Source organism: Brienomyrus brachyistius, chromosome 10 (assembly GCF_023856365.1).
Source record: "Brienomyrus brachyistius isolate T26 chromosome 10, BBRACH_0.4, whole genome shotgun sequence".
Lineage (NCBI taxonomy): Eukaryota > Metazoa > Chordata > Actinopteri > Osteoglossiformes > Mormyridae > Brienomyrus > Brienomyrus brachyistius.
The window spans coordinates 6,699,178-6,718,475 of NC_064542.1; the positions used below are offsets into that span (position 1 = coordinate 6,699,178).

General features: G+C 51.2%; 1 protein-coding gene across 4 annotated transcripts; it reads right to left on the reverse strand.

Moving 5' to 3' along the window:
* Positions 1-352: 352 nt before the first annotated feature.
* On the reverse strand, positions 353-18,934 carry sh3rf2 (SH3 domain containing ring finger 2). 4 transcript variants are annotated; one of them, XM_049027306.1, is made up of 12 exons: positions 18,920-18,934; positions 17,455-17,580; positions 16,250-16,663; positions 10,544-10,795; positions 9,728-9,823; positions 8,224-8,547; positions 5,335-5,474; positions 4,947-5,015; positions 4,073-4,243; positions 3,131-3,384; positions 2,718-3,037; positions 353-2,623 (listed from the first exon to the last, which is right to left on the reverse strand). In XM_049027306.1, exons 3-12 carry the CDS (start codon positions 16,622-16,624, stop codon positions 2,399-2,401), a joined length of 2,226 nt encoding a protein of 741 aa, XP_048883263.1. In that variant the 5' UTR covers positions 16,625-16,663; positions 17,455-17,580; positions 18,920-18,934; the 3' UTR covers positions 353-2,398. The 4 variants fall into 4 exon arrangements, with proteins under 4 accessions (XP_048883263.1, XP_048883264.1, XP_048883266.1 ...); XM_049027307.1 differs by lacking the exons at positions 17,455-17,580; positions 18,920-18,934 and adding an exon at positions 17,275-17,381; XM_049027309.1 differs by lacking the exons at positions 17,455-17,580; positions 18,920-18,934 and adding an exon at positions 17,308-17,330.
* Positions 18,935-19,298: the final 364 nt, after the last annotated feature.

Sequence of the window (19,298 nt, forward strand, 5' to 3'; positions counted from 1 at the left end):
AAGTGTAAATATAGGTAAGTCACTATTTCCCCACCACTAGAATGTCAGATGGTAATTATTAAATTTATTGTATATTGGTTTACACCTTAATATTAAGCTTTTATTTTTCAAGGCTGGGAGGCTTTCTAGTTTAGAGAATTTACAGAGCAATATCAGAGCAACTAATCTGTGCTGTAATCACACAGACCGCCTGAAGAGGGCAGGGTTGTTAGACAGGACTTCTGAGTGCCACCAGTATTGGGAATGTGATACCTCATTCTTCCCATCCACTAGTTGGCTCGTTCCTCAGACTCGGAGACCCGTTCGAGATCAGCAGCCAAACTCCCCATGACCAAAAGAACAAGCACCAGCATTTCCCTTTCCCAACATAAAGCAATTTATTTTTAAAAAATATTTCACTGTCACACTGGCAATGAAAAGAGGGTTGTAACACACCTTTTGTAACATGACATTGTAAGAATGATCAGTTGAAGTATCAGCATGTCATACTGCCAGCAATAGTCAGCATAATGCAATCCTTAATCTGCTGGGGAATTTTACAGGTTTATTCTGGCCTTAGCTTGGAATTAATAAGTAAAAATGCTGCTTTCTGTAACGGCATTAGTGTGCTAACTGAGGAACATTTAACGATCTCAGCAAGGCAGTCCCTGTTCCCCAGGTAGGCAGGCTGCACTCGACACCAGCATCCTTTCGTTTCGGGCAGGTCCTGACACCTCAGGTTTCTGCTACGGTTGAAGCTGGGGTGTAGTCCCCAGATACACAGGCACGCCAAGAACACTCCCTGTAATGATGGGGGGGGGCGCTTTACTGGAACCACCTGTGAGTGCTTAGCATATAAGGAGCTGTGTGAAAATTATGGCAGGTGGTAGTTATTTAGCGTTTAGGCATGTTGGTTACCACTGCTTACCTGAAGCTGAGCAGCTTTGCTGGGCCACTGAGTGACCTTTGGAGAATCCTCTCCACCCCACCCCACCCTGATACACTGGCTGTTTGCTGGCAGTTAATTACATGCTGTGTCTTTAAGTTATGGCACCACTGGAAAACAGAACCAAGCCACTTGTTTAAATGGCATGAAGACACATAAAGATAGTCACACTATACACACTGTTATTTACAAATGCAATTAGTACTAAAAAGAGGTTATATTCATCATGGTGTCGTCTTGTTTTAACTGGTTAATATTTAGTGGAGTGACTGACGTTCGCTAATCGGAATAGAATGCGGTGCATTTCAAACTAAGGTGGCTGCTGAGTGACGTTGAGAAACTACATCTGCTCACCGTCATAATGGTGACTGGTTTTTAAACCATCTGCAAACTTGTAATACCGGCCACACTGGACTGAAAGTGAATGCACATGGTTTAAGTACAAGAAAGCTACCGCAAATGTTTAATACCTTAAACATGAATAATGGTTTCCAATAATTTTGGCCATTCACACATCGCTTAGGAATATTATTATATACATTTAATAATGTCTTTGTAATCCATACTTACATGTTATTGTTATCTTTCGGTCTGAATAAAGCACCACACAAACAAAAATGAAAATACAAAATAATCAGAGCTCCAAATCTGCGACGTTGCAGAACATCGAGTGAAGCCAACAGTAATTGCAAGTGTCATGGTTCAAATACGGTTAGATCCAAATCACTGAACAGTAAGATCAGAAGTGAACATACACGCCTTCTTACTCAGAATCAAGTCAGTGGTCCTAAACACCCCTGATTACAGACATGTGAAATGCACGTGGGAAAGTTCGCCTGCACCCTCAGCATTTTGCAGGGTGAGATGCCCAAGGAGAGTGGACGAGTGTGAGAGAACTAAACAGCAGTGTGGCTGAGATCGCAGCAGACAGGAGTGTGTGGTAATGCTCCTGCCCACGAAAGTGCGACTCCATACCGTAACAGACTGAAACACTGCTGCTTTTTTAAAATGTGCACAATTATCACAGGAGGGTGATGATGATAATTATGACGATGATGGGCAGCTCATTGTCCATTTTCACCTTTGCTTTTGACATGGTTACATCATGCATCCATTTCCCAGAAGCCCTTGTCCAGTGCGGGGTGACTGTAAGCTGAAAGCCCATCCAGGGGACACCATGACAGGACACTCGGTCACCCAAGCCATGGTGCTGCCCTTCGGCCGTTTAAGAGGCTCACGGGTGCAACATGACGTGTGCTACAGACCTGCAGGAAGCGGAGGCCGCGGAGAGCGGACTTCAGGACGACTGCTGGGAGACTGAATGCTTCAGCAGCTGCGGCCTCATGGACTGCTTAGGGTCTGCTGTGCTGCTGGCAGGGGACTCAGGTTTACAGTGAGGGTGGGGTTAGGGTGTAGCATGTGTCACAGACAGACCATGGCACCATCCCTGGGAGGCCGGAGGCTCCGACGCGCTCAGCCGACTCTCTCAAGCCCCTCCACAGTGCCGCCCCTCCGCATCCCAGCGGTTTTGCCGTCCACGAGCACGGCCTGCGCGGTGGGGAACGCCGGAAGGCTTCCCCACGCCTCCAGCACAGGGAGCTCGAGCTGGGCGGCAAAGCCGGCGTGGGCCCTGGGTGGCAGGGTCTTTGCTTTCTCCCGGGATGCCCCTTGGCTGAGGAACCGCACCGACTTGAGAGGCTGCGGAGAGAGGAGCGGCCACAACTATGTGACTGAAACCTCGAGTGCGGCGAACGAATGAGAGATCAGACAAACACGCGGGCCGAGGCCTCACCTTCTCCGCAGCGTTCTTCTGTGAGTCTGGTTTCACCAGGATCGACTGAGGGTGTGCCGAAGCCTGCTTCTCCTGAGGCCCTCTGGGTGCTGCGTCTCGGGGCTCCGACGACAGGGAGCCGTCAGCAGAGGGCGCTGTCGCTACGTGATTCCAGACGGGCAGCCTGGAGGCGCTTAGGGCAAGGCCACTTCTCGTCTTGGGTGTAAAGAGGACGGAGGAGAGACCCTGGCTCTGCGGGGAGATCCCCAGAAGGGTCATCTGCTGGGGTCGGACCGAGGACGAAAGAGGTGCCTGGGAGGAGATCGTCTGGAGGGAGGAGCCTGAGAGTGGAGGGTGGGGTTAGCAATGCATGGAGAGCTAACCAGAATGGCCGGTGTCTGAGGGCGCCCTGCTCCTCCTTCGACGGTGCTCACCCCCGTGCGCAGCCCTGAAACCCCTCCTCAGGGTGTGCGGATTAGCCAATCCGGAACCGGCGCCTACCGAAGACATGGCTTGGGTCGCCATGGTAACCACAGGGCCATGTCCAGCTGACCTAATAGGCCCGTTGGTGGCGGGCCTGTCCTGGCCCAGGCCTGCCCCCTGGGGCTTGCACCCCACCGGCCTCTTCCCCCCAGGAGCGCTCAGAGGGGGAGGAGCAGCTCTCGGCTCCAGGAACCTCGCTGTGGTTCTGTGAAGACGACACAGTGTTACCTCTCTTTAGTGAAAAAGGCTTCGTTCCACCTTAAACACTTAGCCTGCCTTTCTTAACTGCACTGACACTTATGAGCACATCAGGGGAGAACATTAAGTTAAAAGCTCTTTGTAAGTCTCTGTATGGGGGAGGGGAGTTTTGGCTGGGGGCCCATTCACTGACCTCATTTCCTGTCCGAAAAGGGTGAGACCTTGTTCTCCCGCCATTGTCCAGCAAACCCACCCGCACCCAGATCCCTGAGCCCCCACACTGCTGCATCTCCTCCCAAGCGGCCCACTTCTCCTGTTGCACTCATTTTTTTTCCAAATTCCCCAATCATTCCTGGATCACATGGTCCTGTTTGCTGTCCACCCAGCACGAGTCATACTCTGTTCATAACTGATTATCTTTTAAACAGAGTATATTCTTTCCCTGGATGCTCTGCTACATGTTGTCTGAGTGCCTCTGATTTTAAAGCAGTTTCGCTGCTTCTTCCGAGCGAAACGCAGCTGCTGAGATCTCAGAAATGCTCTTAGGAGGAGATTTCAGCAGAAAGATGAATATTTCATGCGCGCCGGGGAACAGAGAGAGTCAAAGGCAGAAGAGTCTCCCTGATTCCACGCCGTTAGCTGGTTTGTAGCCCGGCTGGTAACCAGCCAAACTGCTGGCTTTTTGGCCGGTTTACCTGAGCACTGGCGTGATGTAGTTGGCAGGCAGGATGCCCACTTTGCCTGTCCTGAGGGACAGACCCCGGAGCCAGCCCTCTGAGAATCTGCCGTACACGCCCACCATCTCCCCCTTGCGCAGCTCCAGCTCCTCTGGGCGGCATGGGGTGTAGGAGTACAGCGTGGCGCACCTGGGTAACAAAGAGCACCACCAAGCTGCTCAGAGGAGGCAAGCACTCATGGGGGCACGCAGGGACAAGATAGACCAGGGCAAACAACACAGAACACACACCGATAGGCCACAATACTGTCCACATTTATACACACACACACATACACACACACACTCTCTCTCTCTGTGCTGGGATCTCTCCGCAGCACAGAATGCATCTGCGGACATGGTAGGAAGCATATTGGGTTATACAGAACCAGAGCCGAACCACTTGGAAAGGAAATGGCTGAGTGACTTAAGAGGAGCACTGTGACAGAGCAGGACTGCAGGGAGTACAGTAATAACTGTAGGGGAAAGAGCATGTGGTATATTAAAGCACAATCAGCGGATCCCCGGAGAGCATTCAGCAGCGACAGAGTCGCCCATTCGAGCCGGACCCAGATACCCTCCCCGCTGCCAGGCACCCTGTCGGGCCCGGCCCAAGCAGCACACGATGACACAATGCTGATGGTGTCGCGTCCCATAAAGGCCACTGGGACACGCCAATAGTGGGGTAGTTATAATGGGGAAATTAGAACTCAGGGGAATTTGGGCCCCAACGGCCGAACAATGAAACACGTAGGAGTTTCCCGCTGACTTTGTCATGGAAACCGTCTGTCTGCAAAATGAAATTCTGTTCGGTAAATCACGGCCCACCACCAGCGGATGCCTCCAAAACGCACCTCCCTTCTGCTGGCAAGCTGCTCGTGGTCGGACACCCTGTGATCGGTGCTGCCCCCGCAGGCGGAGCCCTGCAGTTTCATTATGACCAGGGGAAAGTCCGCAGTTGTGAGGAGCGAGAAGCATGAATGACAATACCCAGGATGTGGTTATCAGCTCATTATTTGGACATGGATTTATTTATGCATACACACACACACACACACACACACACACACACACACACACACACACAAGGCCGGTGGCAGCGACATTACACACACAAACAAGGCCGGTGGCAGTGATATTACACACACACACAGGGCCGATGGCAGTGACATTACACACACACACACACACCCACACACACACACCCACACACAGGTTGTGGCGGCGAGGGCACTTGCTCACACGCTGATGGACAGCTGCTGACTGGAAGACTGCTGGGTCTCCACAGAGGCCATCGGGGACTGGGGGCTGACCAGTGCCATGGTGATGATGGGCGGGGCCTCCTGCACCATTTTCCTCTCTGCGGGGGCCGGGGTGGGACCCTGTCAGCAGAAAGGCCATGAGGAGGGAGTGTCTGTAGGGGGCCCAGGTTGTACCTGTGAGCCCTTTTAAATGGCCTAAGGGCAGCAGCGCTGTACCTCAGTGTCAAAAACCGTCTCAGAACCGCTCGCTGACCTCAGAGCAGCGTTCCAATCATGCCAGAGGTCTTTTGGGGCGCCTAGTTCAACCACGAGTGGGGGGAGATGGGCGGTGGCCCCCCCGACACATTCATCCTCACTTATGGGAGGGGGTGTTCCTACATGTCAGGGCCCCCAGATTCCTGCAGTAGAAGCCACACCCATGACTGGGAGCCCGCGCCTCCCGTTCGACACTGATCACGCAGGAGAGACGGCAGGTCAGGCTCAGACACTCCAACTGTCACCAGTATAATTTTGGAAAAAACTTGAGCATTTCCTCCATTAAAAGGGACCCGTGCCGTGCCTGACCCTAATCCTGACCCTAAAACTAATCCTAATCCTGACCCTAAAACTAATCCTAACCCTGTTACTGTTTGGCATTGATCCAAAGCCCAGAAGTCACATGATCGCATGGATACGCTATTTTACTTTTTGTCACAAGCATTACACTCTAAGGAGGGACACAAACATATCCACAAGTCCACTATCATGGTGGGAAACCCAGTGTGGCCGCTTGTGTTTAGCTGTGTGGGGAAATTTCACCTCAAAAACACCGAAAAGTTCAGACATCACCATATGAGAGATGACGTGAGGTCCTGAAAAAATGCCTTCAGTGTAAACATGAAGACTGACCCTGATATAGTAACAGCGTCCTGCCCTACATCTCTGGGACCGGGGTTGGATTCTCCATTGTGGTTCCGTGTGTGTGTGTGTGTGTGGAGTATCCATGTGGTCGTAAGGTTTCCTCCGGGTACTCCGGTTTCTCCCCACAATACAAAAATATACTGAGGTTAATTGGACTTGCTAAATTGCCCATAGGAGTGCATGTATGTGTGAATGGTGTGTGAGTGTGCCCTGCGATGGGCTGGCCCCCCATCCTGGGTTGTTCCCTGCCTTGTGCCCGTACCTCCGGAACAGACTCTGGACAAGCGTGTTCAGAGAATGGACAGATGTATGTGCGAGTCCCCCCAGACCCTGGGGATCTATACACCCTGCTGTCTATGAACCTTCTTGAAACTGCTACCAAACAACAGAAATCAGGGAAAGTTGGGGCCTCTCTGGACCTCAGAGAAGGGGGTGAGGAGCTGGGGGGGGGCAGACAGCAGGCAGCCTCACCGGGCGTCACTCTGACACTGGAGACACCCGACTCGGATACACAGACACCAGAAAAAGAAGGAACTTCAAAAGGGTTCCATCAGGGTGCATGCAGACCTCGGTATGACAGCGGGTCCTCTGATGTGGGCTGTAAATGGAAGCTGAGAAAAGCATGAAACATTAAGAAGCAGGCAGCCAGCGGCTGGGGCTCACTGAGGTCAGGCAGAGGGGGGCGGACACCTCCCTGCACACGGGCTCAAGGCCTCTGCAGAGTGTCAGCCGGTGGGGTCAGGCCAGACCTCCCAAGCCTGGTGTCTGGAGGCGTCCGAGAACCGGAGATGCCAAAACGAGGGTGTGCTTATGGAACCCAGGCAGCAAAATCCAAAACGGCAAGCGATGCCGACGTCAGCTCTCTGTTTAGCCTCGTTTGGTGAGCACCTCCCTGCCCGTACATGGCGAGGCCCGCTTTCCTGCCTCATATAACAGATAGAGATCCCCTGCCTTCCTCGGCAGAATCGCAGGTAAAATCTCTGATGTCTTCTCAAGCAGAGAGTTTTTCACCTTCGTTGGCTGAAACTAATATGAGGCTCTCCTAGCAGGTCCAACTGCCCAGGACCCCACAAGGAGGCACTGCTCCAAGGAGATCTTCAGTCCTGTATGACCCTATATGCAGCAAACATAAACCAAATAGCTGTATCCACATTCTAATCCCCATTGCCAACCCTCTGGAGTACTTAAAACGCCTGTCTGAATGTCAAATTCAATAGGATTAACATTAGCAATGATCTCCTTTATTAAAAATCAAGAGGAACTCGTTTTAGGTGACAGCGCCTTCTTTGGAGATGACGCAAGATGTAATGACCTAGTTGGGCTGTAGTCAGCTGGTCATTTGAGTGTGAATCCTGACTACGCCTTCTGCAGGAAATGCAACATTTCCCATATTCCTGAATGAATAGTCTGTCAGCTTATCCAGAGACACCTGAGACACCAAAAACTGCAGTGGAGGTTTGTTTCAGGAGGAAAATTCACTTGCCCTGGCATTGGGGAGAGACGTGGGGGCAGATGAGCAGGGTGGAGCGATTACTCTGATTCCAACGTGGGCACTCGGAGAAGCTCACTCCTGTATTTCTTACTCTCCCTCACCCAAAGCCCACGAACATGGCCAGCCATCACAGACTGAAAAGACGCATTGATAACAGAACTCCACTTCCTGAAGCGATCGGAACATCCTGTTCCCCCGGAGGCACAAATACACGTGCGTGAGTGTTTACAGGCACACGTCTTCCTCTGAGGACGTGACGGACACGAGGACAAAAGCACACAGGATACAAAACAGACACCAAAAACACACGATGCACTGGGAACGCACTGCTTCCAGGTTCGGGAAATCTGACTTAAATATAACTGCTCTTTGTGTCGCCCCCGTTTAACTGCATTAGCTGCAGTGTCACAACATCATTCTGGGAGCAAATTATGGGCCAAACTCCCCCCCCATCCCCAGCCATTACGACACACACACCTGGAACAGGGCGCTCCCATATCCATCGGAGCGGCGTTCAACAACCTGGGCCGCGGCACCGGCATCGCCAGGCTCTGGGAAGGTGGGGGCGCAGACACTCGGGTCCTGCCGTCCGCCCAGGGGGCCCCGGGGCAGCCGGCTTAGCCGGCTCACGGTGCCGGCGGTGGGGGTCGCCGCGGGGCTGAGAGGGGCCCCGGGCCCAAGTCTGCGCCCAGATGCCTCCGCCACCGTGATGTCCCTGCTGGCACTGGTGGGCCGCCGCCGCGAGTCCGGGCAGCCCCGTCCCCTCCGCTTCCCCAGGAGTTTCACAGCCGCCGAATTTGGCTGAAGGAGAGGAGGAGGATCCGAAGGAACATAAGAGGGTGGAGAGAGCGATCAGGCAGTGCCTCCATCCTTGGCGTATTTACCGAAAGCACGGCACAGCTCCCCCTCGGATGGGAAGGCGGCGGGCATGTGCAGTCACGCTGCACCCTCCCAGCCCCGCCGGAATGTTCTAGACAAATGGGTGCCAGCCTGCCGCCCAGGGAGGGGAGGCATCTCCAGCTTAACGCTCTGCTGCACCTCGCACGAGGCGCTCACGAGCCCACAGGAAGCCTGACTGGAGCACACCCCCCCACCCCTCCTCACGTGGCCGGTGGCACTTGGGGGTGGGGGCGAAGAGCAGGCAGACATCAGCGGCCTGCGTGATGTGACCTGATGTCTTTAACCTCAGGTGAAAAGGCCTGTGTGTGTCAGTGAGGGGAGATCTGGCTGCTCCTCATCCAAGTGGCACCCGGCACAAGGCGGGGCGGCTGCTACCATACTGGAGGAAACCCTTTACTGATCTCTCCTATCCCATAGGAAGCCCTTTCCTGATCTCTCCAGTCCCATGGGAGACCCTTTACTGATCTCTCATCTCCCATATGTAGCCCATTGCTGATCTCTCTTGTCTCTCCCACCCTCTCCTCCTCCCCCTCTCCTCCTCATCCTCTCCTCCCTCTCCCTCCACCCTCCCCTCCCTCCACCACTTTCTCCAACATCACCTCCTCCCTCTCCTCTACCACTTCTATCTCCACCCTCTCCTGCTCCCCCTTTCTTCCTCCGCTGTTTCCTCCTCCTCCCTCTCCCCTCTCTGTCCACCACACGCACCCCTGCCGCTCTTCTGAAATATCTCACGTTGAACTGCTCCAGACGGTTACTGTGTGTGGACACGTTTCTCACAGGAGAAATCACAGGCAGGAGAAGCTGATAAGGCACTGCAGTGTGCAACAATAAGCACCAAAGGACGAAGGTATGAAGCTGATAAAATGTCACTGGGCCAAATCGACGGCGACTGCAGCTCTGTCATTCAGACGGCGACGTCATAAACATGGCATGTCAAAGAGGATGGTCATAAACACATCACGCCGACCTCAAATCACAGTGAAGGATCATCGAATTCACGGGGCAGACCGATACCATCCAGGGGACTGAGAAACGCGGGATTCTCGTTCCCATAGACCTCGGTATTCGCACCCTGACTTACCTCAGTGACCCGGATGGGGAAAACGCCGGTTTTATCTCCCACCCTTCCTTCCAGCCAGCTCTCATCCACTCGTCTTATTACAGTGATGACGTCGCCCTTGACGTCCATGTTCAGGATGAAAGAAGGAAAAAAAACAAGCGTCCATGTCAGGCCTTTAATGGAGACGATGGTCCCCCCCCCCCCCATCCCACCCCACTAAGAGGAGCACTCAGTGAGAACCCCTCATATTAACGTCCATTGTCTCTGAAAGGCCCCTCAGCAAGGCACTCCATCCCGCCATTTACAAGGCTCGCTCTCCCAGGTCATGTGACCACAGCAGGCCTTAATGGAAACCACCGGCAGCGTTTAAACCCTAAACGCAGACACGCCCAACATCCTACAAAACTCAGCCGTGAGCCGTCCTCGTGTTACACGCCTGTGCTAGAGGGTAGGCAGAGCTCTGATTGTGCCAAGCAGACAGACGTCACCAAGAACACAGGGAAAGATGATCCCGTATCTAACACTCTCTCCCATAAGCTCACTCCCCTGCAGCATTGGCTCAGTCTCACACAGTCATTTTGGCACCAATGACCCCATTCTGGAATACTAACCACCACACTGTCACTGTCATTCACACAGGGAACAAACATTTTTTCTCAGCCAGTAACAATCCATAGTCTGTTTGAGTTCATACCGTGATGAAACCATAACGCATGGCTCCGGGGGAGCCAGCGAGTGTGGGTCTCGTCCTGGTAGCTAACCGCCATTTGCCGGCACCGTCCCACACATATAAAGTGAAGAGCACGTCTCAGAACAGTTTCCCGAACAGACACACACCTTGAAGAAAGGCAGAAGGTCCCTGCCATCTTCCCGCACTTTCTCCTTGAGCCCGAAGTCATGGAGGGCACGACAGAGGGGCGGAGCCGGCTGCATCTTTGCCGAGTCAGCGGGGGCCGGGGTGCCGGGAAGGTCTCTGTGGTAACCGTTTTCGTCGACCTTCCGCCGGGGAATGGCAGCGTCGCCTGATTTAACACTGGACTCTTCGGGGAGGTTTCCGTGGTAATTATGCAAGGCCCTCGACCAGGGAACCTGAAGTAAAACGAAAAAAAGAAAATGTCCAAAAATAAAATGCTTGCCAGTATTACACAGGCTGAGAGACGGGGGCGGGGCTAATACATAAGGAGCCTATAAATGAAAGGAGGACATTCCCAAGCCACAAGTCAGCGAGATGCGTGACATTAACCGGAAATGTCAAAAGGAATTCCTCTCTGCCAATTTTAAAACCTCCAGTTCCCCAATTCAGTCTGATGGCTGATGATGCAGAAGATGCTGGAGGTGGTTAAGACATGTTAAACGCCCCGGGAGGTCAGTGTTAAAAGGCCGGCCTATTTCCATGCGAGTGTTAAAGCGTTAATGCCTAATATGAACGGACAGAGCAGCGCAAATGCTAGATGTTTTGTGCCGATATCGGACAGCAAGTTAGGCCTGGTAGACGGACGGCCATCTTAAAAAGCCCACCTGGGGTGACAGCATCATGTTCTGCAGCTATCCCACACATCCCATAATTGCAGGCATTACAGGTAACTGGGCTGTTCCGATAAGAGGCGTGTGAACAACAGGGCAGCCTGGCATAACAGGCCAGCGGGGAATGGCGTCTGGGGTGCGGAGAGCTGCCTCTTCTTGGGATAACTGGGCACAGTGACCAGTGGGGGTGAGGGGGTCCTGTGGCAGCCAGACGAAAAAAAGGCACACAAATGTACACTTCCAGTCCTCTCTGATAGAGAGTAATGTAATATGTGTGTGTGTGTGTGTGTGTGTGTGTGTTTGGTTCAGTCCGATCGGTTGTATTTCCAAGTCTAGCTACAGAATGTTCTCCAAATTAAAAAATGCCAGAACTGCCGAAAACATCACTGGTAAAATGTCAGATGGGTTTTCTACATCGGAATGTAATTGACTCTTGTACCTTAGAGCACTGAACAAGCTGACATGTGAAGCACCGCAGAAAGATCAGGTGCTCATTACGTAGTAAGATTCTGCCCATTTACCCAAGAGTTGTAATAGGACAAGAACTAGAAATGTCCAGCAGCAGAAGAAGGGAGACTGATAAATATGGGAAACAACACAAGGAGAAGCGTGCTTGGCCATGTCGTACGGCTGCGTTTCAAAGGTCCTTTCAAGAGTTCATACTCCACCGCTCACAAGCAGGGCCTCTACCATCCATCATGCTTTGAGCGCATTTCTGCAGGAATAAAGCAGCACGTCTCTCTTCCACTACATGGGGCTTACAGGCACCAGCGGCTCACATACATGTTCATCCAGAAGCACCTTAGCGTGCTTCATCGTTTCCCATTTTTGGGAATCATTTGTGTCGGACTTCAGATGCCAATCTGACGGGGCAGAGGTGGGGAATAGAATCCTATTTCTGCCTCGTCTGCATGCAAGCTGTGCACCGTCCTCCCCTGATGTCTGCATGCAAGCTGTGCACCGTCCTCCCCTGATGTCTGCATGCAAGCTGTGCACCGTCCTCCCGATGTCTGCATGCAAGCTGTGCACCGTCCTCCCCTGATATCTGCATGCAAGCTGTGCACCGTCCTCCCCTGATATCTGCATGCAAGCTGTGCACCGTCCTCCCCTGATATCTGCATGCAAGCTGTGCACCGTCCTCCCCTGATGTCTGCATGCAAGCTGTGCACCGTCCTCCCCTGATATCTGCATGCAAGCTGTGCACCGTCCTCCCCTGATATCTGCATGCAAGCTGTGCACCGTCCTCCCCTGATGTCTGCATGCAAGCTGTGCACCGTCCTCCCCTGATGTCTGCATGCAAGCTGTGCACCGTCCTCCCCTGATGTCTGCATGCAAACTGTGCACCGTCCTCCCCTGATATCTGCATGAAAGCTGTGCACCGTCCTCCCCTGATATCTGCATGCAAGCTGTGCACCGTCCTCTCCTGATGTCTGCATGCAAGCTGTGCACCGTCCTCTCCTGATGTCTGCATGCAAACTGTGCACCGTCCTCCCCTGATATCTGCATGCAAGCTGTGCACCGTCCTCCCCTGATATCTGCATGCAAGCTGTGCACCGTCCTCCCCTGATATCTGCATGCAAGCTGTGCACCGTCCTCCCCTGATATCTGCATGCAAGCTGTGCACCGTCCTCCCCTGATGTCTGCATGCAAGCTGTGCACCGTCCTCCCCTGATGTCTGCACACACCCATCATCACCCTCATCGTCACACACTTCATCTTTAACTATAGAAACATCCTAAGAAGCACTGGAATTTATCACAGACCTCCAACTCACAAAGCAACACTTGCAATAAGACCTTAACCAGACAACTACTGAGGTAGATTAATGACTTTAATAAGAACGATTCAGAGATGGCACAGCACAAGCGAGTCCCGCACCAGCATACTCATTAGCTCTGGGAACAATGGGGACCTTTTGTTAAACAGAGTGAAGGTTTCTCTGTGTGTCTGGGAGAAATGGAGAAACACTCAGCCCACATGAGTGCCGACGTGGGACTCTGTGTGCGGAATGTTCATTTATTGATCTGAAGCCAGAAAACTATTTTTCATGCTTAAAGGTGTTATGAAAACCACAAAACTTACATTTGTGTCCTGATACTTCGAGTAGGTTGCATTTATAACTGGAGACCAGATTCCATAAAAATGTCAATATTTGGTTACCAAACGGTTTCCGAGCCATTAAAAGGTCAAAAATAAATAAATGTGCCCCAAATAAAGGAAACTGAAAAGCAAGCAACGTCACCAAGATAAACGCTCAATAATTATGAATGCAGAGCCACAGAGCCACACTGAGAAAAAGGCTTCCCCGCAGCACACGATGCGGCTCAGAGCCACTGGCAGGGCCGGGGGGGCTGGGGGGGGACACAAGCCATTGTTACAGACACACATAGCATGACTGAACAGCTCTGCTCTTCGCAGAGCACCAAAGCAATTTCTCACAACAATGAGCCTGCTGTTTTGCTGTAGATTAAGCAAATTCTCTCTTTACACACAGTGCTACAAAGACGGAGGGCAGCTATGCATTTATTTAGCAAAGACCGACACAAAGTTACAGTACGAGGAAGAGGCTGTCGTAATGTATGATAAATGAACCTCATCTTATCCCACTTGAGGGTAGTGATGGACGAAATTGGGCTTCAAAACCAACAGTGGGCGGGTATGAAATGCGCTGTCAATCAGGTACATTTAAGCCCCCATTGGTTACTTAACTGCTGCCTGTTTGATTAAATAAGGCTGTGATGAACAGTCGTAGGTAACCCCACTGTCCCAGCCCTTCTTGGGGGGTATGAGGCAGTCACAGCCAACAAACCCAGCCATGGAAGATCAACGTCTAAATGGATATCTAATATGTATGACGGACAGACTGAAATGGCTGTGCAGTTCGCACCAGCAGGGCTGTAGGTTCGAATCCCACCTTCGATTTGCATGGAGCTGGTTCTCCCCGCTGTCCAAAGACACATAGTTAGGTTCACTGCTGTGTCTAAACCGCCTATCAAGTATGTGCATGTGTGTTCTCTCTGCTGCCTGAGAACGGCTCCAGGCCCTTCCCAGACCAGCAGGCCGGAGACTCCTATCATCACCCTGATCCTCAATCTTTAACAGGAAACACCCCCACGATGCACTTGCATTTACAACAGACCAACGACTCACAAAGCAACATTTGTAAATTACCTGACAATAAAACCTTAACTAGACAAGCAGTGTGGCAGATTAATGATATTAATACGAACATATTCAGAGATGGCACAGTCCCACACCAGCAACAGGATGTCCAGTTAGAAAATTCTGGATAATCCCAGAGTGAAACATAAACAGGTGACACACATCCATACCGACACAACAAAGCAGGCAAGCAGGAGTCTGGAGTCGAGCCCAAATGCTATGAGCACAAGGCACCGAATAACCCAGGATGAGGTGCCAACCCATCACAGGGCAATTTGGTGACTCCTGTTCACCTTTTCATGTTTCTGCATCATGGGGAAAATCACCACAGGGAGAACATGCAAACTCTACACACGCAGAGTCAGGGCGGAGGTTCAAATGCTGCTCTCCATCGCTGTAAGGTGACAGTGCTAAGCAGTGCGCTACCCCAGTGTGCTCTCCATCGCTGTAAGGTGACAGTGCTAAGCAGTGCGCCACCCCAGTGTGCTCTCCATTGCTGTAAGGTGACAGTGCTAAGCAGTGCGCCACCCCAGTGTGCTCTCCATTGCTGTAAGGTGACAGTGCTAAGCAGTGTGCCACCCCAGTGTGCTGTCCATCGCTGTAAGGTGACAGTGCTAAGCAGTGCGCCACCCCAGTGTGCTCTCCATTGCTGTAAGGTGACAGTGCTAAGCAGTGCGCCACCCCAGTGTGCTCTCCATCGCTGTAAGATGACAGTGCTAAGCAGTGCGCCACCCCAGTGTGCTCTCCATTGCTGTAAGGTGACAGTGCTAAGCAGTGTGCCACCCCAGTGTGCTGTCCATCGCTGTAAGGTGACAGTGCTAAGCAGTGCGCCACCCCAGTGTGCTCTCCATTGCTGTAAGGTGACAGTGCTAAGCAGTGCGCCACCCCAGTGTGCTCTCCATCGCTGTAAGATGACAGTGCTAAGCAGTGCGCCACCCCAGTGTGCTCTCCATCGCTGTAAGATGACAGTGCTAAGCAGTGCGCCACACAATGTGCTCTCCATCGCTGTAAGGTGACAATGCTAAGCAGTGCGCCACACAATGTGCTCTCCATCGCTGTAAGGTGACAATGCTAAGCAGTGCGCCACACAATGTGCTCTCCATCGCTGTAAGGTGACAGTGCTAAGCAGTGCGCCACCCCAGTGACCCACATAAGTCTTGAACAGCTCCTCCCGAAATGTCAGGTAAGCGCCTACAGACACGGTGTGAGGCTGCACAACGGCACTCTTGTTGTTGGAGTGACAGACAGCAGTGTGACTGCAGGGCGGACAGCCAGCTACACAAACGGGAGGCTCCCGGGAGACACAACCCGTCCGTCCTGTTGGAAAAACGGACGGATGCATACGTACGCCACTTCAGGGCCGGCATAACAGACAGATCTTTGCGGAACGGCCTGAGCTCTCACCATTTTATTACTGTCAGTGGTCAGACTCTAAGAATATTAAGTTCTTCACAGCAGTGTTTCCCAGTCCGGTCCTTGGGGGCCCCCAGACAGTCCACGATTTTGCTCCCTCCCAGCTCCAGAAATGTGGACTATCTGTGGCTCCTTGAAGACCAGGTTTTGAAACACTGCTTCACAGTTTGGGCTGAGCAGTGATGCAAAGATCCTCACTAAAAGACTAACCACACAAAACAAAGGTGGTCAACTGGCTTCCGAGCCTAAAACTAAAGGAGGTACAGTGGTCCAGTACAGATCCTGGGTCGGCACCTTTCAGCCGTAATTGTGTTTTGCGGAGCTACAGCGTTCAGCTTGGTGTGGTTCTGGTACAAGGTGATTAGAGTCAAGGGGTAAAAGCAGCTTGTGTTCAGTTCAGTGACTCATTACAGAGAGAACGAGGGATTAGAGGTGATTACTTGCCCTGTCAGGAGTGCTTTTACGCCCTTGTGCCTGTCGGGGTGCTGAGTAGCGAGCCTCCCTGCTTCTCCTTATGGAATAATTCCGGGCCAAGTGGGGCCTGTTCTTGCTGCTGGCTACCCTGGGGGTCCCCCTGGGGCCCCGCTGGAGGCCCTCAAGGAGCCGCAGCAGCAGGACGTTGGCGGGCAGCTCCTCGACGCCCCCCGGTGCCAGCGCGCGGCACTCGGGGCAGCGCAGCTCAGAGCAGGAGCTGGCCAGCTTCCGCAGGCAGGCTTTGCAGAAGGTGTGCTGGCATGGCAGGACCCGGGCCGTCGCGTCCAGCGGCTCCAAGCACAGCGGACACTCCAGCAGGTCGAACACGGACAGCTCCTCCTGCATCTTCCCTTACGCCTCATGGATCACAGAGGCGCCAGCATTCTGGAGGAACGATTCAGAAACACTTTAAATATGCATTACATTACACACTGCCAGATGTCATCAGTTGTCAGGAATATATGTTTAATAAAACATTCTAAAAGTCCTCCACTGTCCATTAAAAGGTTTTAGGTGTTTCCTTGCTTTTTAACTGTAAACAGATGACAAGTATCAATCGAGAAACGAACATCTAAAGGCTTCCTTCCCAATTAAAACTACTTTTATTCTGCTTAACACTGAGGAATCTGTCGTACATGATTTGGCCATTTGGATGTAAACACAACACCTAAGTCAAACAGCAACGGGGTAAAAAAACAAATAAAAAAAAACCACACACAATACAGACAAAATGTCCCAGGAAGACGGTTTGGACAATAACCTATACTTAAAACCAAAATTTTTCATATTACTAACTTTTACGGTCTCCTCAGGAGAAAGCTATGTCTGCCATCGCAGGGTAAACAGGTGTCAGCATTCACGGGCGACACATAGGAAGTAAAAGGCCAACAAACCGCCGCAGATCCGGATTTATATACTTCGAATTAAATCATTTACAACTGAATCGGACGTTCGCTATCCAAGAGATATCGGAGAAAATGATTTTATTCACAAACCCCTTGAATCAGGTGAGGTGCCTAGAAGGTTACCGTGCGAGAAAGCGGAGCTCACGGAAATCAGCTCGACACCCCCCCTGCCCCCAGCGCCCCCGGCCGCTGCAGGACGAACATAAAACACACATTACATCGACTAGCACACTGCAAGCTGAAATTCATGTTTTATAAAGTGAAACTAACCTTGCCCTCTCGTCGGCACGCAGCTCAGACAATAATCTCCTCTCCGAGGCGGACAGTTTAAAAACTATGCGATTAGTCACATGTAAGTGTCGATTTACAGGCTCTGGATGCTTAACCCTTAGGTGGCTGCGGGAGTCAGAGCAGGGAGAAATGCGTGTGCAAACTGCAAAATGAAAACACGGAAAAACGGCCGGTCTAGGCCTTTTCGCCACAGTTTTTTGCCTTGAGGTGTATAGGCCTTTGTTTAAATATTAAACCATATATATATATATTTATATATATATATATATACACTGAACACTGAATAAAAATCCATCCATCCGTTTTCCAAACCGCTTATCCTTCTGGGTCGCGGGGGGTCCGGAGCCTATACTGAACGCTACGGGAACGAGGCGGGGAACAACCCATGACTGGGGGCCAGCTGAATAAAAATGACATTTGTTAATTTAATAAAAAATGAACAGCATATTATGCTCAGTCCATTTTATAAATCTGCCTCTGTTTTATGTATAAATCCTTTTCAACCCAAAAAGAACGGCACTAAATATTGATGAACCATTCACAGGGCTGAATATTTTACTAAAGTGATTTCGTGAGACGGAGTTTGCATGTTCTCCCCATGTCGCCGTGGGGTTTCCTCTGGGTACTCCGGTTTCCCCCCACAGTTCAAAAACATGCTGAGGCTAATTGGACTTGCTAAATTGCCCGTAGGTGTGCATGTGAGAGTGCATGGTGTGTGAGTGTACCCTGTGATGGGCTGACCCCCCATCCTGGGTTGTTCCCAGCCTCGTGCCCATTGCTTCAGGGATAGGCTCCGGACCCCCTGCGACCCAGTAGGATAAGCGGTTTGGAAAATGGATGGATGGATGGATTTCGTGAGACGTGCGACCTTATTGTATGTGGGCCTGTAGAGAATGGCCGGCGTATATAGTTCGTATTAAATACGTAGGACAGCAGGGATATTCGGTGTGTCCACACTGAGTTTCTAAGCTCAGGTCGGGTGGTAGACAACTACGCCGATTTACAGGACAAGCTCTAAGCATAAAAGCTAAGAACAGCCCACTTGCAATTATTTGCGGATATTATTGAACATTGCAATATATACAAGTATACAAGCTGTGAAATTAATTTGACAGCACTGAACAATAAGATGGTCAAAGAATATTTCGCGTGATCACCTGACTGTGCGTGTTGGTGATATGGATTATTTTCTGAAAGCGGATCAAATACACAAATGCAATTTTGAAGTTTCTGTATATTCACTAATACATTCGTCTTGGAATTTTTAATGCAGGCCTATTTGATATTTTGTGTTGTGTCTGTGGGGCGGTCACTGTTCTTTTGGTTTTATCCAATATCCTAAATGCAACCCATTTAAACCCCCCAGAGGTGGTAATAGTATAAATGCATTACTTATAAACTTATCAGCCAACAGCTAATAAAAGAGGTGGCGTTTAACCTGTACCGCAGCCAGAAAGGAGATGTCATGCGCAGTCGAAGCCCGCATTACTGTTCCTGGATATGTCTGCGTATACAGATGCGCGTCCGCCCTCTAGTGGACTGAAGTGCAAAGGTCCATCCCGGCGCTGAAATTCTGTGGGAGTCATTCTAGTGCTGCCTCTTAAATATATCGAAGCCAAAAACATGTGACTGAAAAATGCCGTGACCAACAATTTCTGTCGAACCTTGTCTACTGCTTTGCTTTTGTATCTAGTCTTGTGTATTTCAATGCATATAAATATTCAACATAATTAACAAATCTTGATGGGTTGTCTCATATCCCGGTTGCAGTTTGTTTATTCATTTGAACGTAAAGTCAGATGCAATCAATAGTTTTCCAAAAG

Excerpts from the sequence above, each read along its gene's own strand:
- sh3rf2 (XM_049027306.1), bottom strand. The coding sequence starts at position 16,624 with ATGCAGGAGGAGCTGTCCGTGTTCGACCTGCTGGAGTGTCCGCTGTGC. Across the intron at positions 4,244-4,946 it reads AGCTTGCCAGCAGAAGGGAG|GTGCGCCACGCTGTACTCCT; the intron begins GTGCGTTTTGGA and ends TTTGTTACCCAG. Across the intron at positions 3,385-4,072 it reads TACATCACGCCAGTGCTCAG|AACCACAGCGAGGTTCCTGG; the intron begins GTAAACCGGCCA and ends TCGTCTTCACAG.